At 44.6% G+C, this 27,114-nt stretch overlaps 1 protein-coding gene across 10 annotated transcripts in view; it reads right to left on the minus strand.

Moving 5' to 3' along the window:
• tenm2a (teneurin transmembrane protein 2a) overlaps window positions 1–27,114 on the minus strand; it is a 220,720-nt gene that overhangs the window by 46,154 nt on the left and 147,452 nt on the right. For 7 of the 10 annotated variants that reach the window (XM_030395922.1, XM_030395923.1, XM_030395920.1 and 4 more), the window contains 2 exons: window positions 12,059–12,290; window positions 698–936 (listed from right to left, as the gene is read on the minus strand). In XM_030395922.1, the coding sequence (XP_030251782.1) occupies window positions 698–936; window positions 12,059–12,290 (471 nt within the window). Of the gene's footprint in view, window positions 1–697; window positions 937–12,058; window positions 12,291–21,189; window positions 21,397–24,113; window positions 24,175–27,114 lie in introns of those variants that run through there. The other 3 variants (XM_030395930.1, XM_030395929.1, XM_030395928.1) reach the window with 1 other exon arrangement.

The following is a 27,114-nucleotide window of genomic DNA, read 5'->3' on the forward strand; positions in this document are numbered from 1 at the left end:
GGTCTGCACTCTCTTGTCCAGCCGATAGGGTCGAGAAGGAATAAAATCGACGCCCACGCACATATACCCACACACTCTGCGCAATGCTCCATCTCTCAGATCCACCTGTAGCCATCAAAATCTTGTCCTCAGGTGCTCTGTAAGTGCTCTCCTCTGAGTATCTGTCGTTCCTGTACGTATAACTATGCGCTCTGGATACAGATCGGAGAAAAAAACATCCACTTCCCTGGTGGGTGTGTTAAGATTCCTACCTTGAGTGATGCTCGCTGAAGGAAACAGCCGCAGTATATTTGCCGTTTATGTACCTTCCTGTATGTCTTACTGGTTGTTTACTGATGCTGAGTGGAGGCCGGGACTCCTGCTGAGTCTGATTTTGACAGTACATCGTGATGCTATAGTGACAAAGCTCAAACCTTGAGACTCTGCTTTATATTTATAACGGGCCTTTACCTTGACACTCTTTTCATTGTGGTTGGGGTTGAATACAAATAACAGAAAAGATAAATTAATGCGGGTCGCGGCAAAACAAACAAACCTGAAGTAAACGATTTTTGAATGTGTGACTAAGCATGTGAATTCACACTCTGGTTAACTTCTCCATCATTTTACTGGCCATCATCAAAAGGAAAGCTCTCTAATTAAAAACAAACTGTAATTAATCCTCCTCATGAATAATACGTGGTGCGTGTTCGCTTACCGATGAAGTAGGACAGTAGGATGGCCAGCAGGGCAGCAGCTGCGATGGCTGTCACCGCGGCACATTTCCAGCTGCAGTACTTGGACGGCTTCTTTAGCTTGAAGGCGGAGCGAGAGAAGGTGTTTCTGGGCAGCAGGCGAGGGGGCGGAGAGTACACCGTTCCCGACGTCAGAGGGTACCCGGGGGAGGAGCTACTGAAGAGAGGGGTGGTCCCTGATGACGTCTTGAACAAGAAGTGCCTGAGGAGAAAGAAAACAGGTGGGAAAAGGTCATTCCACGTGCACCGAAAGATGGTTTTGAGTTATTACCCGATACTGGCGCCCGAAACTCTTTGAGCTCCATTGGAAGGTAAATACTGGAGCGGAGACATCACGCCAATCTATGGGTCACATATGTGCAAGCTCGTGTCCAATTTCTTTTTCAGATGAACCCTTCCTGACATATGAGTTTAAACACCCTTGAACTGATTGTGTCTCCAGTTCAGCTCGTTCCAGTCCAAAGTCTCTTTTTAACCTCCACCTGCTCTACTGTTATTTTTTTCCCCCTCTTCCCTCGCTTCGGCTCCGTTCACTCTACTTATGATGTGCCTCGTTTCTGCTCTCAATGGCTGCACAGAATCCCCGCTGTCCCCCCTTTTCCTGTCCTCATTGCCCTGGTAGGGTCAGAGCTCAGAGAGAGGATAATAGAAGGATTTGAACCATCATCCCTTTGCTCATATTACCCATTATCCTCTGCTATCGCTGCACCTGCTCACCCAATGTGCCTCCCTCCCTCCCCTCTTCTTCCCAGTGCCCTTGCTATCATTTCTCTTCACCCCACTGCTACACCACTCATGTCTCCATTCATTCCCGAAAAAGATTCCCCTCCTTCTTTCCTTCCTTTCCGACTTCTTTTCTGATCTGACCTTCAAGGGACGACATCGCCATGGTGAAAATGAAAGAACCGTGCTTGAAGGAACTTTTTCAAGAACAAAGTAAGTAAAACTTTTGTCACACCTTGGTGACATTTTTTTGCAACACACTCATAACACCCGTGGGGAGTGTGGAGCTGCCCCTGTACAGACACCAGGTGGTACGACAGAAGAAAGCCCTCAGGTGAGTGTGTCAGATCAGAGGAGGCGAGGTCAGACTATTGGCACAAAGATGACTGAGGAGAGGGAGTTTTTCTCTTCCTGGCTTTGTGGAACTTGCCTGTTTGTGTGTTTGTGAGTGTGTGTGTAGGTGGAGGTGCTCTGGTGGTTCTGTCTTTGTGAGTTTTCTGACCTTGGGGCTGAGGACATCTCTGCAAAGCAAGGAATTTTTTTTCTAGTCTTCACTTCTACAAAACTCATTCTGATGGCTGGGGCCTTGTTTCAGTATTGATGTCGGGCAACTTGGGTTTTATTTTCTAAGTTTTGCCCAGAATTGATCCAGGGCATCCACCAGGCAGTATTCCTAAGATCTAAGGTGTTTTTTTTTTTTTTTTTACTTTTTTAAATAAAATGAGTTATACAGGTAGCAAACTCCTTTATAGAGCAACAGTGAGTTGGTTGTGTCTGTATGTAACTGTATAGGTGTAAACGTAGAAATGCATTGTGTGCTATTTGTCTGTGAATAAATGCTACAACTACTCGAGACTATCTACCATCTACTTTCATTGTATTAAAAAGAAAACAGACGATGGGCGATATCTCCAAAATTCGGCAACTTGCACCAAAACACTCTGGATGGATAAATACCAGCACTGCAGGTAAGTGGAAAAATATCTGTTTTTCACTTGGGGTCAAACTCTCTTATCAATGACTACAGCATACTTTCATATCTGAATGTGGCAAGATGTCATGTTTTGCCTGACTGCTTGTCAGCACTGCTGCACCCACCTTTCACCACATGTTTGCCAAACATAACAAGCGGCAGTTGAATTGATTCAAAGGCCACCTGCTGCCATGAAAATTAAGAGTCAACCTTCTGAATGCTTCTTATTTTTTTTTTGGACTGAGTTTTTCCTCTTTGGGCTTTTGGAAGATACCACTCCAAATTAAATGGCTGAAGTTCAAGTCGATTTACAAATTGCCTTCTTTGTCAAGTGGAGTCAAGTGGAGTCTAAAACCACCGGACTCATGACTAAAATCGGCCGCGGGTCCGCGCTATGTGACTCACCTCTGGCACAAAGTCAGATCGAGTCCTCGGATATTGAGCAACGCAAATCGTGTGTGTGCACAAATGTGTGTCAATGCTCTGCTCTTTCTTACCGTCTCCTTTTATTCCGACTAGGCTAGTAGGGCCAGTAATAACCCACTGCCGCAGCTGGATGTGATGATTGCTATTTAAAATAGTGCTTAACAACACTTTGCTGTGTGGTCCCCCGTCCTTTTGATGTCTTTAATAACTGCTGTTTCATAACAGCGTGTCTGTACATGTGTCTGCTCGTCTAAAAACAGTTGGTGAAAACAGGTGATGTGCTCGGAGGATGGAGATTTGGTTGGGGAGCACCGTTCCACTCACTATCAATTATTCAGCCAGCCTGTGCGCTATTTCTCTCTTTTACTCTCTCATCAGCTCATACCACTGATTGTTGGATTGCCTTACTGCCAGATTCTTCCCCTTTTTTCTTACTCCAGCTCTTCTCTCCTCCCTCCTCTCTCTTTTACCTGTCAGGTAGGCTTCGTGACACCGAGGAAAATAGGGGAAAGAGGAAAAAAGGGGGGGTTGGGGTGGGGTGGGGGTGGAGGAGAAAACTTCTAGACAGATAGAGGCTGAGAGAACGCGAGGGGATGGCGCGCAAAAGAAATATGAGGTTATCGTCTAAAAATACCAGCCTCTCAGTGTCACAGCCATCAATTTTAATATGTGTTCATAAATCTATGCACGTGTATACACGCAAACACACACACACACACACTCCCAAGGTCAAGCAGCATGCGCGTTCGGCTCGACTCATTTTCACAGCCGCGCTCTGTGATGGCGAGGCCAGCGGTAATTAATTACCGTGCCCCTAATGTGCGTGCGAACGCAAGGGGAGGGTGAGCGGGTGAGTTACTTGCATTCCGCAGGACACAATGTATACGATTTAATGTGCTGGTATGTGTTTGAACGTGGGCACTGAATTCATTTCATTCCCCGGCTTTGTTGTTTGTGTGCAGAAGCTCCACTGTGAGCTTGGTGTGGGATGGGAATATGTCTATGGGCCATACTAATTACGAGTAGAAATGGAAAGTGTCTAATGTGCTCTGGGGAGGTAATTGACATTGATTTATGTTGCGGAGGACCATGGAGGGGTTCTATCATAGCAGGCAGCCGGCAATCACAACTCTGTATCATTAGGCTGGGGTGTGTGTTTGCGTGTGCCTGTGTATTTGTGTGTGAATATTGTGGGATTTTTGACAGTGGTCCAGCATGGAAACGTCACACATAATTAGAGGGAGGCTGACAGAGACCCCCACCCTTTCCTCCTCCTTTCCCTGCCAGTAGCAGTAGCAGCCCCCCCCCGAAACCCTTCACAACCCCCCCCACTCCTCAAGTCAAACCATTGCTACCTTGCTGTCATGCATCCTGTCTTACACATGCAGCACGCACACACAAGCACGCAATAACAAGCACTCACACACTGACACACATTTGCACGGACTCAGACAGGAGTTGCCCGCCCACGCGCAAACAATAAAAAAATTATGCAGGTTTTTCTTTTCACGGGAGCGCTCAGTAAGTGATACCAAACATTTAATTGCATCCTGGCGGGGCAAAAGTGACATAAGAGAGGTATGGCAGATGCGGAGTGAGGCTATAGATTAGAAGACAGACAGTGCGAAGAGGGGGAGGAAGTGTTTTCGCTCCATTCCAACCCCCGTTCCCCACTGAGAGAAAAAGAGGACCTGGACAATTAACCACAGAACAGAGAGCATGCTGGGTAATTAGCAAGAAGTCAAAGCTCGCATTCCCCTTGAGCGAATGAACACACTCGCGTCCGCGAGCACGCGCGCACACACCGTTCATTTTTCTGAGCTCTCACAAACATGTGGTTGCTTAGGATAGCACTGTGAGAATCATCATCAGAGGTGGAGAACAATTAACGGAGGTCGCCTCGGTATGGGGGTGACTGAAAAACGGTCAGATCTGAGAATGAAACAAAGGGCTCGGGGAGTGGAGGATGCTCGAGGACGGCGTCATGAGAATTGTTCCCTGCTACAATTGTAGGAAACAATAATGGGCAGATGGATGCAGTATAATGGGCTTTCATTCACTGAGTGTCGCTTTGAAGGGGGACATGGGAAAATTCTGAGGCTCGGTGATAATAAGCTAAAACTTACAAGGCATCAAATCTGGTATCCAGCTGGAGAGTTTTTTTTTTTCACATTAAAGGAAGAGTTCACCCGAGTGACAGCCCCAGTTTTGGGTGGAGAGTCGGAACTGTCTTCCGCATGTCATTTACTGCTACTGAGTATTTCTGTCTCCTCTTCACCTGAAATATGGAATTCCTCTGCTAACATCAGAGGAATTTATTCTATCTTTATGAAATAAAATATCAGGCTCAATAAGCTTCACGCAGAAAAGGCCACAGTTAATGAGTTTAATGAGTGTTTGAACCATCGTCAAGCCGATGAGATGTGTTAGGATCTGATGTGATTAAGCCCGGAGAGAGATCAATTGATCACATTGTATGAGCTTGCTTCGCAGTAATTAACATGTTGCAGTGTCGGCTGAAGTTGGTTTTTAATAAGTGTGAGTTGGACACATGTTTTACCCAGTGGAATCTGCATCAAGTTAACGTTAGTTTAAAGTTCTAGTCTTTAATAGGACCTGTGGGTGGAGAACTTCAGTTGGTTTGCCAACACGATGAAGGGGGACACAAAAACACAAACTTGCCTTCCATCAGTTGGAGGTAAACATATTTTTTCCCAGGTCTGCTGTGACTTCAGCAAACATGTCTCAATCGATTTCTAACCCTTCAGACTGACATTTACTTCACAATATAATCTTTAATTTTTGGTAGCTTTCTGAGAGCTTTTAGATCAAATCGCAGTTGACATGGAGTTACTGTTGATGTTAAAATTTTTTAGACGTCCTTTCAGTGATGTTCTTTATTTGTTCAACAACAATCAACAACTCTATGACAAGGGGACAAGGTCCTCCTTCTGATTAAGATCAAAAGCTTCAGTTCTAAATGGACCTTTTGTTAAGATTGTTTTCTCAGCTGTTGCTTCCAAAAATGTTGATTCGACTGAATTTATGCAATTGATGGTATTTCCATAATCATTATAAATGTCTTAACAACTCAAGCATGTCTCATCTTTCTTTCCAATATAAATTGATTCCTTGAAGGGATATTCCGGTGTAAGTTTAATCCATGGTCCAACACACCGTGAAACTGTGTTAGACTCCCTCTCGAGAGATCAAGTTAGCAGACCGCTAATTTACGGAGTTTTATCAACATCAGAAACGACCGCACGACAACAATACACTGCAGTAAATGGATCCAAATATAAACCGCCACCAAAAAGCCACAAATAATGCTCAGAACAGCATCAAACTTCAGCAACAGTACAAATAGGATCTCAGCACACACACGGGGCATTAAAACTCCACTAGCTTAGCTGGATTTCTACTGAAAAGCTGACAAAATTTACCACTCTTCTGCAGCAGCTTCCTGTTGATGGGAAGTCCCGACGACTCGATTACCGAGTGCAGTAGAGTTCCGCAGCTCATGCATGAAAATGTATGATTATGACTCCATGGAAAAGCATCAAAGTTCATATGTGTCTTACCTGCCAGTTTATAACAGTTATTATCGAGAGCGGACAGGGGAAAGAACGGAATTGAGCATTTCTAACCGCACTCAGTAATCGTCGCGTCGGGACTTCCCCGACCCGGAAGCTGATGGAGGAGAGTTGAAATCTGTTTTTAGCTTCCCAATAGAAATCCAGCTAAGCTAGCGGAGGTTAGATGCCCCAGACTATGTGCTGAGACACTATTTGTACTGTTGCTGAAGTTTGGTGCTGTTCTGAGCATTATTTGTGGCTTTTTGGTGGCGGTTTATATTTGGATCCATTAACTGCAGTGTATTGTTGTCGTGCGGTCGTTTCTGAAGTTGATAAAACTCCGTAAATTAGCGGTCTGCTAACTTGATCTCTCGAGAGGGAGTCTAACACAGTTTCACAGTGATTTAGACCATGGATTAAACTTACACCGGAATATCCCTTTAAATAAGTGTGCTACAGCTACAGTCAGCAGCCGTGTTGTAAGTATGTCAAGTCCCCCAGATTGAGATGCCCATCACGGCATTTTGATGAGCGGCACTCAAATCCAGTCCAGCGCTCAAATCCAGTGGATGCAATTTGGGGAGCGAGAAGCTACAGACGCTGTGCCAGCCTGACAGTTGAGTCGGCTCTCAGTCTACAGCTTGCTTTCGTTTCGGACTGTTTGATGTTAATTGTTGTTCAAACTCTGTGAAACTAGCACTGAGGTACTCATTCACTTCCCGGGGACTGGGCCAGGTAAAGCTTTGCTTGCTGATCACACACACACACACACACACACACACACACACACACACACTCCTTTGTTAAGAAAGAGTGGGAGCAGGGATGCTGTTTTGAAGCAAGGTCAGATAGTGAGGTTTTATTTCCATTTCTGATTTCTTTTAGGAAAAAGTTTCTTGTAGCTCTTATTTCAAGAGTCTCCTTTTGGTAATCAATTTGATTTGAACAGCACCCGAAGGCCCTTTCTTCATTTGTAGTTTGCCTCATGTTCTTTTTTTGGTGGAGTCAATTATTTATTATAATTAATAAGTTCCTCGTGAATAAATCATTTTATTTGAACAAACACCACTGGTTTTTATGTTGCTTCTCCTTCACTGAGAAAACTGGGTCGTATCAAGTAACTCCGGATCATTATGTAGGATATTGTGCTTACAGTATAATGTTTAATGCAAAGAATATGATTATTAAACTCTCGCATCATATTCTGTCGTTCTCATATGCATATTACATTGGTGGTCACAGGCCTTGGCACAAATCTGTTTTCCGTAGCCAACTCCCTCTTCTTCTCCTCCACCCCCTGTGGCTCCCACAGGTAGCGTCTCTGATTCTGTCCCCTGAGTAATGCATTTGAAAGCAACCTATAGTCCCCCTCCTCCCCCTCCTCCACCCCTCCCTCCACCCCACCAACCAGCCACCGCTTCTCCCTCCAGATAAATTGAGATGCTGCAACCCTCTCGGTGATCTTATTTCTCCCCTAGAGCTGTGGCCCCGCAGCAGTGCGAGCAGGGGGGATGCAGGGGAATGTCCTGAGATCCCAGAGAGAGATTGGAACTGGCATCAGCAAGCCAAGAGGCTCCAAGGGACCGATTGGAAATCAGGTGCTTTCTCGTGGAAAAAGAAAAAAAGAAATGCTGCAACACACGTGTGCTCGCACGCAGGGGGAATGCATTCTCTCTTGCTCACACACACATACACACATACACACACACACACATAAATACACACAGAGATGGTTGCACCAGCCATCTATAGTCATTTATCTCACACCGGTAAACGTATCCATGTTCTACGGGTCCCAATCTCCCTCCTCTGCCTTTCTATCTTCTCTCATACACACTCCCCAAAACAATCTCCTTCAATCACCACCTCTCCCCGTGTCTCTCCCTCTCTCTCCCTCTTTATCTCTCCCTCCTCTACCGTAAACCATTCCTTTCCACCCCCTCCCCCCCACCTCGCTCTCGCTCTGCCAACTTATATTTCTCTGCTATATCACCCCCTCCCTCGTCTGTTTCTATCTCTCTCTTTCTCTGCCAGTCATTCAAGCCCTGGGGTATTCTTAGGTGATCAATCTTCATCCTCTCAGCGCTGTCACACTATCGGGTCAAGCCAAAACACACAGACGCACACTTGCACACACGCATTTTCTGTAACGAGTGGACAACAAATGCCAAGATTTACATATGACTACAGTGAGGAGCGCACGCCGTCAAAGAAAAAACACACATGCTCGGATGCAAACATACACACAAACGCACACAATCACGTGCGCTCATCATCCCCTCGCTGTCTTTTATAATGAGATGGAGGACGTGTTCTGCCAGCGCAGGGATGGTGTGACTCTCTGGCTGTGCCCGGCTGGCTCTGACCCAGTCACATGCTCCAGCAGCTCCAGCCAGCCCACCCTGCCTCCGTCATCGCCAGGCCCAGAGAGGAGGGCCCAATCTGGGCTGGAGGGGTGGAGCTGGAAACTCTGCTCTGGGCTCCATTCACTGCGACAGGCTCCGAGCCATAGCCCAACCCCACCACCTGAACACGACCAAATACTGGCACTGCGGAGGGCTCGACAGCGTGTGCGAGTGTGTGTGTTGCTTCATTTAAATCTGTAAAGATGGCGCTCACAACACCTTCTGTGACAAGAGGATTTATAACTTTATTTTTGCCTTCCCCTGAAGATCACTGCATAACTCGCAACAACACAAAAACAAAGTATTTCCTCCTCAAACTTTGTTATGGCATGTTCATCGCCATGGCAACACAGGTCTAGATAAACAACTGATACCGCAAGTAGCTTCTATTTGAAGGTGACGGTACTCTTGTTCAGCGCCAAGCTTCTTCGTCTTACCCATAATGCATATCGGCGCGATGCATCAGCAAAGGGTTAAGCATAGACCTGAGATCAGCATGGCTGAATTAAACATGACTGGGCCTCATAAATACTGCACCGGGCCTGCACTCTGGGGAGCTTATCTGGGACCATCAGAGATGGAAGCCCCAGCGCCCAGCAGGAGAAACACAACTACAGCTTGCAGAGTAAATGCTCAGAAGGCGGGCGTGCGCATGCTAGCAAGGATGTAGGCGGTGTCCCTCTCACTGCAGGCCTCATGAATAGTAATACTCTGCATGAATGCTCTGTTAGCCCGGTAAGTGTTCTTTGTGTACTGGCAAAAGCGCATGTGTAGGGTGTGTGAAATGGTTTGTATTTCCTGCTCCCTCACTCCAGGTTGCATGCATAACAGCTTTGACACATGGCAGCCTTTGTGTGTGTGTGTGTGTGTGTGTGTGTGTGTGTGTGTGTGTCTGTGTGTTGCGCTTGAAGATGAGGCAGAGAATGCATTCCAGTAGCACTGAGAGGCCAAAAGCAATTTTTCTTTCAGTTAGGTGGTTCATATATTGGCTTTGAATGATAGAGGAAAGACTCTAAGTGACACTCATGATAGTCTGCAGTATTGCGCAGTGAACTAAAAAGGGCAGCTTTCATTGGAAAAAAACAAAATAACAGACAGTACGACGTATGTGCTGAAAAAGTACACTGGTCTCTTAGAGATAAATCAGCGGAATTTTCTGACTGTTACCTTACCTTAGCACTAAATGTGATAAAAAGGTTGTTTTTAACTCTTAAAATCATAAATAAGGTAAAATGCAATGTCTGGTAAATCTAGTAGAATCAGCATTCTCGCACACTGTAGCGTTCAACGGTGTTAAACTTTGTAAAAACACTTTTTACAGATCTGGAACTGTCATGTTATTGGAAATATCTTGGAAATTTCTTTACCAAAAAACTACCTCAATAAATACCTGTAAATCACCTCAACATTTTTTTGTAACAATACTCTATTTTCCAACACGTAGTAATTTCTTTAACAAATTTCTAAGAAACTTTCAACTAGTTACTGTCTAACTTCCCCTCAGCAGGCCACTAAACTGAAGTGAGTTTCTGTCCAACATCTGCAGGTCAGTAACTTGAGATACATTTTTTTTACCTTTTACATTCTGACCAACTGACGAAGAAAAAAAGTATTTCAATACATTTTGAGGTAATTATTGTTGTAAGTGGGGGTAATTTCATAGACAACAAAATATGTTACTCTCTAAATATGACCTACCGTAACATTTACAGTCATAATCACTGCATAATCAAGTGTTACCAGCTTTGTACCTTGAATTTGAGCTTTTAAACAGTTGTGAGTCAATTACAGTTTTCCAATTACAATTTTCCAATTCTTTATTAATGATTAGAGAATAAAGTGTGGTGTGCAAGACTACAGTTGTGCAATATTATATTATATATATTCATGTTTTTATTCCGACCTTTATTAGACCTGTATTGAAATTCCCTGTGTGAGCACCCTCAAAGTTAGAATGTGTTTACTACTAGCAAACCATCCTTACAGTGCTCGATAGGACTGGGGAGCTGTAGAGCCTGAAATGGACATACTATGGGTTGTTATTTGCAGTGGCGACGTTGCGGATGTCCACGCCACTTTTTAAAGCATGCTTTGTTTAAAATGTTCTGAAAAACAGCTTGCATCAAGAAATGAAACCAGATACAGCCGATTCTGGTACGTAACTATCACAGAACCTTAACCTGGCACCTCGTATTTACAGTACACAGCAAACTAAACAACAGCCTGCAACATGAGCAGGAAGACTATTAGTAGATAGTTGATGACATCAGCATTTAATCTAAAATCAGAATGTAATATTGATATATAGTGTGAACTGATTGGCTGCTAGCTAGGTAGAATAGCCTACGTTTTGAAAATATCATTATGTCCTACTTGTTTTTATTCTCTAAGACAGTGACCTATGGTGAAATGGTGCTTGCTAGTCATTTTTAATGTCTCCTACTATGTTCCTATTGGACCCTCTGTTGTAAAGTGGTGGGGACAGACTGATATACAGCGTGGCCCTTGAATTTGAGTTGTGCTGGGCCATCTGGTTTTATATAACCCTGCTCCACTGGAGAATAAGCTGCTTGCATGCAGTTAGTCCTGAGACTGGAGTCAATGATACAAATATGACTCTCGACTGGTTAACTCACAGTTAGCCACAAAAATAGCTTGTGTTTAGCCAACTAGGAAGCTTGGCATACTGTTTTTTATGTTATTCTTCCACTAGCTGTAGTATTACTATCAAGCAACCAGGTTACCAGCCACAGCCTCCGAGCTTGCAGCACCGTCTTTTTCACAAGGACATATTGATAAATGTTGTCTCTTTCTTGTGAGACCAGGTATAAAGTGGTGTTTTTTTTAGTTTTTTTTTTTTTTGCTGCTCTACACGGGCCCCGCAGTGACTTGTTCCAAGGTGACTAAGACGATTGGCTCCCTTTCGCTGGCTAATAACAAATTCTCTGATTGCCTGAGTGAGTGAACATTTCTGTATCAGGGCTACATCCTCCCTCGGCTCTTATTTTTCTCTCCTGGCAGTTCTCTCTGACACCACCGCTCTTTGCTCACAGGAATGTTGTTGAAGCAGCGTGGCTCTGACCTTTCATTCCCTACTATCGATTACCCAAGGCTTATTCCACTGCTGTGCTTACTATAAGTGGGCTCTGGATATCAGCGTCAGGTAAACATGTCAACTGTAAAAAAACAGGAGAAAAATATAGGCACTATATTTGCTCTGACCTGGTCTCCAGCGGGACGTTACTGTTGAGGACCCAGCTGTCTTGCAGCTGGACCGACTCTGGGGTAGTTGGCCCGTCTCCAGTACCCGGGGCAGGGGCGTGAATGGGGTTGCGTCCCCCCCTCAGGGTGTTTCTGTTCAGGCTGTTGGCAGACTGGTGGGATAAGGTGTGGTGGTTGTGCGGAGGGGGCAGTGGAGGCCGTAGTGTGGACTGACTGTGGTGGTTGGCAGCCCCTGGAAGAAGACAAGAACAGAGAGAGAAATTTAAGCGCCTCACTTCTTTGTGAATGAGATCAAAGAGAGTTTCATATGAAGCAAGGGAGCGAGAGCGAGGGATTTCATTCCAAAATGCCGCAAATCCAAATGCGTGAACGGCGTTATTTGATAGTTGATGTTTATTTCTCGGCGTGCCAAAGAAGTTAAACCCTTTTTTCAGCTAGCAAATAACTTCATTAACATTCCATTATGAGCTACTTTCGTGTTGCCGATCATTTTTTTGTCGGAGTAGGTGTCATATTTTCTGAATGGTTGATAACTTCTTTTACAAAAGGTATTCTAGCTTAATAGATACGTGAAACTTGATAATCACGTCTTCACATTTTCCTCTTGCAAGTTTTGCTCATCCGTCTTTTATTTTTAGCCAATTCTTATGCTCTTGCTCCTCTCTCACTTTCACCGATTCTATCTTGTCTTTTTTTTTCCCTCACAAAGCGAGTGTGTGTGTGTGTGTGTGTGTGTGTAAGCAGTATTAGAGCACTCTGCACAGCATGTGCCCTCATCTCTCGCTCTCAGACTTGGGGGAACATGTCAGCTAGAATCCAATACCAGCCCTTCCAACACTGAGCTAATGGACTGTTGAGTGAGAGAGCCGAAAAACAAACCCGGATGACTCAGACAAGAACACCCATTCACACATCAACGGAATGAATCGGTGGGGGGATTTCAGCCTGTCTCAAGCATATATGTGAGTGTGGGGGTTTGTGCAGACGAATCAATAAGCAAAATACTATACAGCGTAGGGGTGCTTGACACAGCCGGATCACTTCTCGCGCATTTGCATACTTTCAGTTCACACATTGACAGGTGCACGCACTCGATGCGCAGCTTTAGAAAAGGAGTCAAAAACAACACGTTTAAAGAAGAATCACTTCACATGTCACGACAAACTGCCCGCACCTTCAGTCTAATGCTCCCTGAATAGAAATGTTGGAATTATCGCAAAACACACAGTCATTGATGTTACATCTGGCTTTGAATCCTGGCCTTACAACACAGTTTGCATTTTTCTTTCATCAATACCACACGCTGCACTTTCATCTTTATTCTACACACCCAGGCGTGGAATACATTATAGTGATTGTGTTTGTTTGCACATTGCCTTCCTTGTACTGATCAAAGGATGGAGTAAGCACACATATGCACACATACGTGTGGGGTGAACACAACAAAGGCGACTGCTTTGTCAAGCTGCACGATCACACTTGTCCTCCCGCATTTGTCGCCTCCTCTTGAATAAGATAAGAAAGGAAGCGGCGCGCGTGAGGAGGGGAGACGAGTCGGCGTGTCACACTCTCCTGTCCGCCTCTCTGCTTTGATATTTGTCAGTCAAGAAATTTCCTAAGCAACATTTTATGGAGCGTATTTATAGCACTATGTCTCCCTGCATTCTAAATTCTACTTCTCTCCCGGACGGGTGTTTTCGAGCAGATAAGGGGCCCCCGAGCTCCGTCGCCACGCCAGCTGTAATGGCGACCGGTTTGTAAGGCGACCTCATTCCTGCGCGCCGCCACTGGGACGCAGGTGTCACCCACCCGGCCCTGGAGAACAGATGCTCGTGAAAAGGAGAGAGGAGGGAGGAGAATATGAGAGGAAGATGGAGGGGGCTGACCTCTGCCACGCGGGACAGATGCAAAACATCTGTTTGCACATGCGAAGACGCTCTTGGGAGACACATACTACACATGCTAGCATATGCAGATATACATGTAGCTGCACACCTGCAGGAAAAGTCAACGTCTTGCATCATACATGCAGAGTGTAAATTGATATTAAAGTATGCAGAGTTTTCTCGTACTCTCCTCCTCCTCCCTCATTCTCCTACACACCTTCATTTCTTCTCCGGGATTGTTCCCCTCTTTCATCTTGCTTTTATTTGCATTTTGTTTGTGTCCTTTGCTGAGACGTAAAGCGCTTTGAGATAAACCTTGTTTGTTAAAAGCGCTATATAAATAAATTTAACTCGACTTCTCTGCAATGCCCCATAAATGTGAAACAGCTCCGACTACACCCCATCTGCATAAAGACTTTTTATCTGAGCATAGAAACAATGCACACAACACAGAGCCACATGCTGGAAAGAAAACAAGCCCGTCTGCCTGCCGACACGCACACATGCAGATAGGAACGCAGTCCGAGTGATGCAAAAATAAAAGTAGGCACTCCCGTGCTCGCACATTGCCCCGCTGTCTCCCATGCTTAAATCTGCGTATGAAAATGCACGCGTTTCGCCTTTGTTCACTTTCCTGCCATAAATATTGAACAGTTTTTTCATTCAAATTCTGATGAATAATATATAGCACACCTTGTATGGAAGAGGAATACATGTTTTTTAGTTTTCCATGAACTGCTGAGGCCTGAGTGTGTGTGTGTGTGTGTGTGCCTCTACAAGACAGCGGGTCTTTTTCGTTTTTTCTGTGTGCACACGTGGGCACCCTACACTGCTGGGAGAGAGTATTGTTCAACAATCCAGCAAATTGTTACGCAGGGACTGAGTCATATCCTGTATTGTCGCCGAGATTCACATGCGCCGCTGTTGTGTAATAAAGATTTTTAACATTTCCCCCCTCAAAGAAAGAGACGAAAATGCTATTATCTCTCATCTCGCAGCAAATTCTATTACAAGTCAGCAGATAATGTCAGAAAAATGTAAATGGTGAGAGAAGCACCGCTGGTACTTCTAGATATTTACTCTCTTTATAGCCTCCTGGGACCGCCGCGATTGTCCCGTACTGTCAGGTTAACTGAACCCAATTGTTAGAAGACGGAAAGTGATTGTTTCTTTTATTCCTCACTGAATCAATATTTGAAGGACAAACTGCATAATGACTCATTACTGATGTTTATCCTGCAAACATAAAGCCGCACAACGAGGAACTTTCAAAAGTCACGCAGACTTGAGAGAGAGTAAAAGAAAAAAAACAAAAGCTAAAAAGAAGAATAAGGAAACAACAAAAAAAGTCCCTCTGGATATGCTGCAAAATATTTATGATCACAGACAAATTGCTTTCTTTTTTTTTTCCTGCTCCAGCACAGGAGAGTGATGTCAAAGAAATTCATTCTCATGTAGACTTGAAATCCATAAAAAGAATCCTCAGAGCTCGCCAGGGAAAACACGAACGCGTTGAGAAATGGGGTCCGCCTGAGTAGCAAGGCCGAAGCACAGGGTCTTTTATTTCTTTTAAGACTCGCAGGGAGCTGCCGAAAAAGCAAAAAAAAAAGCAAAAAAAAAAAAGAAGCAGATTATTTTAGACAGAGAAACACAAATCTGACTAACCATTGGAACAGAGGCAGTGTGCGGTAACAGAGTGGGGCTGGAGGTAAATGGGTCCAATAAATTAAGATAGGGGAGTTAGTCAGATGAAATGTCCAGTTGCTAAACTACAACCCCAAGGTAGGCTAATAGGAACAACCGTTTTACCAGGAACCCGGTCTGATAAAAGACAAAACATGCCGCGACGAAATGGAGCAATTAGGGAGCAGCCAAGCAGATCACATTTTATTCCACTTTATCTTTCCCTCCTTTTCTTTCCTCCCTACTTTGCTCGCCAGCCTGAGTAAACAGCGATCACGAGAAGATTTTCTCGACAGCTTTCTGTTTTGTTTTCACAGCCGCATTTTTATGAAGCCCTTCTGACTGCCGCCGAAAAGCCTGACCCACTTTAATCTGTCCAAGGGCCCCCTGCGACTGGAGAGGAGGGGACTGTGGCAGTAATTCTGTGGGCTTGGCCGGGGCTAAACCCTGGAAGTTCATTATGCTCGCTGATTCAAAAGGAGCCTCATTCAGCAGAGGAGCATTAGCCCTGTCTTGCTAGCCCGCCTCCCCTGTAAAGCACACTGCACACACACACACACACACACACACACACACATCAGCGAGAGGCAGGGGCTCGCCACACCATATTAATCTCACAGTGTGTTTATGTGTGTCTATGTGTGCGTGCGGCCAACTGGCAGCAGGAAGCGACCAAGCCGGTTTGTTTTTGCAGCCCTGGATGGGCAAACTGTTTATTGACATTTTCTGTGGTTAACAGAAAAGTCGCAGGGTAGGATGTGCATCTATGTGTGTGTGTGTGTGTGTGTGCAGGACAGAAATGCCCATTCAGCATTTAAAAAAGGGATCATTGCAGGGCTCAGCTCCCACCCCTCGCTCTCTACCCTCCCTATGCCCTTCTCACTCCCTCTGTCTCCCTGTCTCTGGATTTCACGGCTTGCATTTCCACCGCTTCTGTCCGTCTTGAAGAAAAGAAAAAAAAAAGAAGAAAACTGAGAAAGAAAACGCAGTGCCACCCTCCATTGTTTTCACACACCTTCCCCCTTTCCGAGCTAATTGATATGCTCCCTGTGTTTTAAGGTGGTATATTCCCATCTGCTTCCCTATGTCCTCTGTCTCAGAATGTCACATGCTTCTCATTTGTCATTCTTCTCAGAGCTCGGAGGCTGAGCACAATGGAAGGAGAGCTCGAGGTGAAACTGAGATCCACACATACACAAACACACACATACCCGACGAGAGGGGCTTCCTTCCGCACACAGGCTTTTATTATACACAGGCGTGCGCGTAAAAACATACGGGCACAAATAAAAGAGATAAAGTTAAGGATGTTAAACTTACGCATGCAGGCGTACACAGTCTAAAACACACACACACACGTACACACACCGCCTCTGCCTTGGCTAGTCATCTCTGTCTAATTAGGAGGCAATAATCCGCTAGAGAAGAGTCATCAAATTCAGCCAAAAACAAACAGTCTCCATGAGCAGAACAGCACGTGTGCATTTTTCACCCACACACTTACACAGATGCATAGAAATGCACATACACACACACACACACACACACAAACATACAGGCAAGTCATCACACTGTTACGCAAATGTCACCCTTACATAAGCACCATTAGGAAGAATAACATTAGCAGGAGAAGGGTAACGCGTCTTTGTTGTGCCTTTGTTTCTGTAGATTTGTTTCAACAAAGCCATTAAACATTCATTGCTTTGGCAGTGACTTGAGGTGGCTTCCCTGGCAGCCGATAGCCGGCCACTTTAGAAAAAAGGCTGAGGCTAAAAATAGCTTAGCATTCCCCATGCATAATGAATGGCCAGAGACAGCGCTAACGCTAGCTCTTTCCAGGAGCGATCTGCTACGCTCCGTTTGGCCGTCTCAGCTCTCTCGGCGTTCCGGGGGAGCGTTCCCAGACAGGTGCTCCGAGCCAGACTGTATTCCCACATAAACATTCACAGACCCAATTCCCAGCCAATCCTCGGCAACACCGTTCCGTTCCCATTCACCTGTCATGCTTCACTAGGAACACAAGTCATGTCTGTCCACCTGTTAGCTTAGGTAATGGTGGACTACTTTACAGCAGCACGCGCGCACGCAAACACAAACACACGCGCGTGCGAGCAGCATGCAGCTTCCTGAGGATTATCTCGCTGTGGTCAGTTTCTGCCTGGCTTGGTAAGGCTCATTTCCTGCCCAGCGTCCACTCGCTGCAGGACCACACAAAACACACACACACACACACACACATACATCCAGACAGGCACACACTCTTACAGCACATGCATAAACAGTTGCCGGTTATAGGTGTTTTATTTCCTCGCAGCCGTTCCTGCGCCTTCCTACATGCCAGGGTGTGTTTATGCAGTGCCAGACTGCCACTCTAAACTCATTTAGGTCGATTTTAATGGACGCCCAAAGCCAAGGACTCTCTCTGCACCCATTAGATCAGCGGTCCTGGCTGGAAAACGTGGCAATTTGCAATTTCATCTCGATGTTGTTCTCCCTCCATCCAAATATCTCTCTTTTGCCCTCTGAGCTCTCATCAGCTTACCCCCCTATTCATTTGCACACTCATTTTTCTCTTTGTCTCCGACTCTCTACGTCTCTTGGTCTCCATCTCCCTCTCAGTCGCCTTCTCCGTCTATTTTTACTGGTGTGCTTTGGACGTGTTTTTTTTTCCCTTCTCTCTCTCTCTCTCTCTCTCTCGCTCTTTCTCCCTTTTGATTTTTTTCATGCAAGTTGTCTCATTAAACAACTTCACAAAGTCAAAGTTTTGGCTTTCTCCATCTCTGCTCCCATTTGCCTCTTTGCGCCTCTTTCTCCTTCTTTCTCGTCGTGTTTTTTTCCTTCTTCTTCGTCTTTTTCTCTCTTTGTCTCTCTCTCTGGCCGTCTCTGTGTGCTCATGCTCAGCAGAGACTGAAAGAAGCCCCAGAACAGAAAGTGTGGGTGTATGTGAACAAGAATGAGAGAAAGAGAGAGTGTGCCTGCGAGCCTCACTCTCCCTCTTTGCCAGTGTCTGCCATTAGGGTGTCAGTGGCAGAGTGAATTTATTTGCTGTGCGGTTACTGGGCTAATGATTGATGTTGCCCCAGCAAACAGTAAACCAATTAGAAGGCTGATGTAACGTCATTTTAAAAGCCTCCTAATCACGTTGCTCTTGAACCTGGGACCCAGGCCTTCCCTAATGAAGATTTATACTGGATCAAAGGAGAGCCTAACGCCATTAACAATAGATTGTATTCCACCAAAAATCACATTAGGACTTCTCTGCCCACCCCCTTCCCTCCCATCAGGCCTCTGCTAAATATATCTGCTGATTACAAGTGCAGATGCACAGTGGAATGGAGAAACGGGGGAAAAGCGGGAAACAGAGGCAGAGATGGGACAGAGAGGCATTGGCTTAGAGTGGCTAATTGTTGAGAATAAATGTGTATGCTGATGAGCGAACTCATCACTGCAGATGTGTGTATGTGTGTGTGCGCGTGCATGCACGTGGGTGAGAGAAATAGTTGCGAGGTGCTGATATAAGCACACAGGGCCTGTAACAGCCAACAAGAGGGTGTCCAATGATGAAAGAGAAAGCTTATAGCCCGGGAAACTAACTAGTATGTCTCGGCTACACTGATCCTCCTGCCGGCACTTAAAATTCATCATCCCCTTACCTTTCACTTTCCGGTGGATTATTAATGTCATATGGAAAATAAGTACAAACACACCTACTCACAGGCAACCGATCTGCGCTCTGCATAGTGCAGGGGTTGCTTTCACTTGCATCATTGTTTTCTGGCGATAGATGACAAAGGTGGGAGGGTTACATTTAAAAAAATATAATCCGTTAAGAGATTACCGATTGTTGGCTTGAAAAAATTCGCTTTTTGTTCCGTGAGGCTCTGAAGAAGTTTAAGAACAGAGAGAGGTTCTTCTTTCATGTTACTTCTTGACTGGGCTTCTGTCAGGAACGGATGAAATCTTCTGCATAGAAGTTCATGAATTTATGCAGCTCATCAACATATACTGGGTTTCCCCCAGTCCACACACGTACACACTTCATCCTGCACACATCACGACAATTCGTTTCATATGTGTAGATTTTGCGCATGTATATTTGCACTGGTTATTGCATTGCTATTTACATTGGTATTATCCTGTGCATTGGTATTGATATTGAACATTTCAAGCTGCCTATTTCTGTATATCTTAAATCTTATTGTAATATTTTTGTACTTTAGATTTTTATTTTCTAACTTTTAATCTCATACAGGTACATTTGTTGCTTTAAATGTGCGTATGACAATACAAGCTTTGACTTTGACATTATTATTGACTGCTAAAAATATATAATAGATTTTAGATCTATTTGTGATTGACCACAATCAAAAGATTTGTGGCCCCTTTCATAAAACAACGTAGTATATCCATAATTTACCACCAACTGGGGACTGTGTGTATAATTCAAGTATCGTAATTGAATCTTTTTTTCTTCAAGCTACTCTACACTACATTTCCAGTGGTGTTTCATTTGACATTTTACTCCATTAAAGTTATACGAAAGCTTAAGTGACTCGAGAAGTTCAAGTTTACATTAAAAACATACAAGGGGTTCATAAAATATGAGGCCTTGCTGTAGATTGAACTGCTGTACCAAACAACAACAAAAAAACTAAAAACGATTGAGAGACAATTAATTGTCATGGTTCCAGCTTCACTAATGTGAGGATTTGCGTCATTATTTTCATTCATATTTTAACAATGATTTTTTGGAAACAATCAATCGAATCTTTTCCTCAAGAAAAAAAACAGGAGATCACTTTAGGAAAACATATAGTTGCGATGGGCTCTGATTGAATCAGCTACCACAGTAGAACACTGATTAGACATTAATGCATGAGAAATAACAATCTAATGATGTAATATATAAAAGTATAACTGTCACAATGGACATTTTTCTGCATTAGGGACTTTTAGTCTAAATACTTTAAGAGAATTAAGGTGCTACAGAAAAACACACTTTAACACACTAAACAAAACTGATTACATCATAACAATGTTTTGCGTTTCAAGCTGGTATGTTGAAGTAAACATGTATGTAACACTGTGATCCTCCCCTCACAGGGCAGAGTGGCTGAGACAGAGACACCATTCAGCCTATCTCAAGACACTGAACCATCATCATGATTCCGAAGCTGTCATTTTAAGATGATGTTACATAACGTTGCTTTAATTACAGGCTCTGAATACTTCCTCTACCACTGTTGACCATGATCCACATCTATCTTAAATCTCTCACTGTGTATCTTACGATCCCTCACACTGTAAACAATAATGCTTAAGTCCCTCTGGTTTTATTCCCCCACTCTGCAAACAAACGCAGACTTTGGCGGGCGACAAAAGAAGCAGAAAAACAAATTGGCTAAAACAAGACGTGATATCAAATTAAAGCAAAGCATCGCTGGCATTTCACTAAGCAAATCAGATCAGGAAATGGATACGTGATGATGGATGACACACAGATGCATAAATAAGATGGATGAAAGGATAAAAAAGGATGGATGCGTGGCAGAGCTCTCTTACCCGTGGAGGAGGGTTGGGCACGGAGCATGTACGAGTCATCCGGGTGGGGCTCCAGGTGAGAGTGGGTGGAGTTTTTCTCCAGCAGGGGCACCTGGCATTCCCTGATCGGAGGAGACGGGCCGGGGGAGGGGTGGTGGGGGGCGGACGAGGAGGAGGGGAGGGAAGGAGGGAGCAGTGAGGAGGAAGAGGTCGGAGGGAGTGGGCGACCTGGAGGATGGAGGGAGAGAGAAAGAGGGGGGGGAGAAGGAGGGAGGGGGGAGGCGTTAGACAAAACAGATGGCAATGACTGACAGTGATACGGGGGCCTGTCCTGAAGCAGGTTCACTGAGATGTTCAGATTACCCAGGGTTGATTTAACAAAATGTCCGTAGCCATGCGGATAGATCGTCTTTACTTTAACTATCTCTTTCTAGAGATTTCTGCCTCAGTGGAAGAAAAAAAAAAAACCCCAATTCATCAGTTTTTATTGAAACTATTTTCTATTAGATAAATTAGTTTCTTTGAAAAGTGTCGACAGCTTGTTAAGTGGAGCATCATGAGTAACTAGGACATTGTTTTTGTAAAAAAACAAGAAACACTGTTATTTTATTTTTTTTTAATTGGAGTTTTGGGGACTAAAAAATAGATTTGGCAGAGTGAAAATCTCAGCCTGAAACAGCAAATCTGCACGGCAGGATGTTGACGGGAAAATATTATTTTTTTCTTGACGGGCCACTATGTAGTTGCTAGAGGAGAAATTCAAACTCAGTATTTTATTATGAGGTAAAAATACAAACTTTATAAAAAAATAATAAAAAAATATATATATATTTTTTACATTACCAAATAAACAAGCTGTTCTCAGAGTAAAATGAAGTCCTCAGAACACTGTTCGAAGCTAAAAAGGTGGCAGGGTCTGCATTTAACAAGTCAAACAGTATGAAACTGTGTTGTCCTTTAAGGTCAGTTTGTTGATTCAGTTTATTCAATCATGAAAACAAAGAGCGTTTGTTTATTTGGTTGGTTTAGACATCAGTCAATAGATCTCTCTCTTCTGATTGTTCCCCAAAACTACATAGTGCTCCCTTAAATTGGGTGAAACAACCCTTAAAGGTCTGGATAATGGATTGGTGTAAAAAGTTATCTAGTTCACTTGTAAGTAAACTTGCTTCTTGGAACACACCCCCAGTCATAGCAATGTAAAGCAGCTCGGACACAAACGCTGAAGCTTCGCAGAAACCGGAGACGTTCAATCTCCACGAATCCATATTTGGGTGACAAGAGATTTTAATTCATTGCACGCACTGCTGACATTTCAGCAGAGCCAGTCAGGAAGTAATGGCTTTCTTCTTACTAATTTCACATGCACATGTATTTAACATAACTGATTTAGCTCCATGCATATTTTTTATTACTCCATAAAACCGCCAAGAACACATTACTGGCATTTGTCCTGCTACTGTATAAATTAAAGTCAGGCCTATGCTTTTAATGAAAAAAGACAATTAGAGAGATAAAAACGGAATTCTAAAACACACTGTAACATAAGCACAAGTTGATATGAGTCATTAAGTGAAATGGCCATATTTATCTTACAGTTTCGCTAACATAAGCCACCATAAGCTAAACCCCTGAGTGCACTGAATTAACCATGAGTGCATTTCGTCCCTTTTGAATTCAACTTTTCATTCGAGAGAGCGAGAGCGTGCCGTTTGGCTTTTTTGTCTGGCTTTAAATCAATTGGTAAGATAAGATTGTTCGCGAGGACCTACATCCATTGTACGATTGTCCTCTACATGGGTAAGACAAAAGAAAGTTAACAGCCAAGTCTTTAAATAGTGAGAGCCATGGGACACGTGGACACAATCAGGCTGTCCCATACACCAGAGAGGGAGAGAAGAGAGGGATGGAGAGATTTCACTCTACTCTCCAAAGGTTTGGAATCAAGGACAAAGACAAATCTAATAAATTCTATTTAGAGACGGCTCAAAATATAGAATAATTATGTCTGCCGTATTTGCAGCTCAATCAATCAACAATATGGTAAGAATGAGGCCACCGCGTCCAGCCAATCCACCGAAGGACTCAAAACTACTAATTAGATAGTCGACCAAAAAGGCACTCTGACACACTGATAATCACTTATTTTCTCCCGATTTGAAATGATAGCCCCGGGTGGCAGCTTTACAAATAACCTCTTTTTCTTTTTTGTTTTTCTTGGCGACGCCTCGTCCTTCACCTTCCGAAGTTGAAATGTAACGGCTGCGGAGGAACAAATAGGCAAGCTCGTCCCCTGCTTTTTACAGCCTTCGTGCATTCTTCCTCTTGCCGCTGAAAATTTTCACCGAGCTACAAAGCGCGGCCTTTCATCGAGTCAACTTTCCTTTCATCGCACCTCTTTTTTCCTTTCATACAGAACAGCAGCCAACGGGGAAAGAGGAGAAGAAAGAGATAAAAAGTCGTGAGGCCTTGAAGAAAAAGAAAGAGATGGCTGAACATTCATCTTGCTTTTGCTTTTCCTTTTTTTTTTTTTCCTTCGCCCCTGTCCTTTTCTTACTGACAGCTCTTCAGAATACAGATGTGGTGTGATTGTAATTTGACAGCATTCACCTTCCCATCACGGAGTATTGATAGAAATCAAATTGTGTAAAGGCCATGATAGATGGGGGGGCTTTTTTTAAGGCAATGGTGCAATATTGCTTGCATCAGGGAAACAATGCTCGGACGAGGGAGGGAGGGAGGGAGGGAGGGAGGGGGGGGAGAGGGGGAGGATTAATGTAGACATCGTTTAAGAAACAAAGTGGTTGGCCATAGTTGTTGGCTACCTTGCCCATCTATACTGCCTCAAAATGAATCGCATTAATCATGGAAAAATACACATGTGAGTTTAAGTGGCGCCCAGCTTTATAGAGATACATTTAATAGAAACGGCGGCAGAGTGATACCTCTGTCCTGTCGTCCATACGGCTCCAGCTCGGGGCTTTGCGTCATGGAAACCAGAGCTGGGATCGATCCACAGCCCCACGTTAACTACACCCCAGGGAGATGCCAGCCTTGTCTTCTGTTTAGGTATGTGTGTGGTGTGTGTGTGTGTGTGTGTGTGTGTGTGCGTACCTCTGTGTGTGTGTGTGTCCGGTCAATCTCATCAGCGCAAACAGAGAAAAATGGATAAACAATGGCAAAGCAAACACTGTGGCCGACAGGAGGGAAAAGAGAGAGGAGGGACAGTGAGAGACGGATGGAGAAGAGCAGGGCGGGGAGGCAACGAGGTCAAGGGGGTAACCAGGGAAATGGAGAGAGAAATGAATGGAGAGAGCAGAGGGCGGAGGATACGGGACAGTTGGGGAAGCTATGAGCTGACAAAACTTATTGCCAATAAAAAATGTGGAGGAAGGCAATAGAGGAGGGTAATTAGGACGGGAGGAGGCAATAAGAGGAGGATGGAGCGGTGAAAAATGGCAGTGAGGAAAAAAAAACAAAGAGGAAAGAGGTAAAGAGGGAATATGGACAGAAAAAAAAGAAAAGGCCATTGATCGAAATGAATCGATCACTCTCTCCAATTGATGGCGAGGATGGATCTGGCTATTTTGCATATTTCACCAGACCTATAATGAGGCTATCAGTGACAACAGGTAATGAAAAATGTGCGCCGGCGCGCTTGTGTGTGTGTGTGTGTGTGTGGCCGGCCGCACACCTCCAAGAATGTTTCATTGCGTGTTTTTTATTGCGCGATGAACACAATTACGAGCGGGCACGAGCCTACGCGAGGGTTATGCGAGGAGTGCAGTTATATTAATATTTTAAATCACTTTAATTACAAAAAAAGGAAAAAAAAAAAAAATTTGTACTAGTTGGCCAAAAGCAATTAAGGGAACTTTAATCTCCTTAGCAATTATGCTGTGGGGCATCCTTAACTCACTCATTTCTGCCCGCTACATTTGTAGAAAGGTCAGTGGAAATTGCTTTGTGTTATTAGAACAAAGACTTAGCGATGAGCTCACACGGCTCTCTTGATGATTTTCGTTTTTCGTTGCCATCCTTCAGCCGCCTCCCCGGCCATCTGTATACATCTCTGAATCCTCCTCTCTCCGTGGTCGTCTCTCGCTCTCTGAAGCCGCGGCACTCTAACAAGTGTTGATTAGTGTGAGAAAAAAGTGTATCATGGGGGAAAGAAAAGAAAAACAAAACTCGGCAACTTAAGACTGTGGCATCGTATTAAAGGCATTAGTCCGGTCCCTTGATGGTTTCATTACAATGTAAGAAGGACACCATCATCATTAGTTGGTTATGTGAGCACCAGGCTTTAACTTGCTTGTATGAGTCATATGAGTCTATGAAGCTTCGCCTGTTCAATCATCGCCATTCGAGCTCTCTATCTGTTGTTTCTCCATTTACTGGGCACTGGCATTATACATCCCACATTATTCTCCTTGTTGACTGTTCTGTGACTTTTTTTTTTCCCCCCCTCTTCTCCTCGTCCTTGTCTCTATTTCCGTCCCCTCCCCTCCCTCCCTCTCCCTCCATCCCTCTCTCCTTCCTCCATCGCTCCGTCCATCCGTCCACCCATCTGGCTGAGGTGAGGAGTGCTAGGCCGAGGAGAGTGGAGTGGAGCGAGGGATGGAGCGACAGCTGGAGCCCAGTCAGACAAGGAGAGACAAATTACCCCTCTAACGAGAGCCATTCATCATCTCTTCATCTCTCCCTTCCTTCATCCCTCTCTTCCTCCACACCTCTACGTAAAAATGCACCTGGATGGCAACTCCGGAAAAAAAAGAAAAGAAAAACAGGGAACTCATCGATCCACCGCGCAACTTTTACACTCCATGGTGTTCTCGTTTTGCCGCCGCCCGGGCCGCTAAGTCAATCAGCGCGCTCTTCTGTCGAGATGACGGGAAATAACGAAAGAAGAGACGGGGGGAAACAACAAGATAAGGGGAGACGCGGAGTGATTGAATGAGCGGTACGCGGGGAAGAGGGAGGAAAAGAAACTGACACACCCATGCTGGCACATGCAGAGACTCATTACCATGGCTGCTGTCAGCACAGATGTTGGACTGAGGGGGAGCTGTCAGTCAGTGTGCGTGTGTGTGCAAGTATGCACATATATGTGTGTGTGTGATAGTGTCTGACAGTGATCTGAGGGCTATTTAGTGATGACAGCTGCTGACACAATGGGCCCTTTTCTCTATTTATCTATACAGTGCAGTCTGTCTACTCCATCTCATCTCTCTTCCTGTCCCCCCCTCCCTCCCCTTTTCCTAAACCCTTGCCTCCCCCTCCCCTCACATTCACTCCTTTCTTAAAAAATTCACATTTTCCTGTGGCAAGTTGCACACCTGTTGTTGTCCATAGCAACAAATGGATGTCGCAGCCCATCCAGCGACGCTTCTGAGTTCATCCGTTTGATACCGTGAATGTGCTCTCCCGCCTGCCCCCTCGCTTCTTTCCTTTGGTAATCAGAAAATGAGTGATAAAACGAGTAAAGAGAGTACGGAGAGATGAGAGCGTGATTCGACAGACGTGTTTTTAATTAATAAAGTTGGGCTTTCACAGCCTAAAGAGATGATTGTATCACCGGCTCGGTCTTTGATGTATAACAGAGTGTCTGGGCTCTTCTCTGGCCTCGAGCTCTCCTCTCCTCTCCTCTCCTCTCCTCTCTCTCTTTCATCACGCCTGCATCACTCTATCACTCCAAAAAACTACGGGAGCCCTCTTCCCAAAACAGGCAGATCCTCCACACACGAGCACAAACAGCCCCGCAGCCGAAGCCGCGGACGCCTTTCGGCTGGGGAAAAAAGGTGCTATCCACACTCGCGGCGTCACATTGTTCTGTCCTACATCGCAGCATTTTCTCAATTTCAGTTTTGAGATTCTATCCAGGACCATAACTCAGAGCTCATCATTTTCAGTACCTGAAGACTTTGGCTGAAAAATACCTGGATATTT

The sequence above is a fragment of the Sparus aurata genome, chromosome 18 (assembly GCF_900880675.1).
Source record: "Sparus aurata chromosome 18, fSpaAur1.1, whole genome shotgun sequence".
Classification (NCBI taxonomy): domain Eukaryota; kingdom Metazoa; phylum Chordata; class Actinopteri; order Spariformes; family Sparidae; genus Sparus; species Sparus aurata.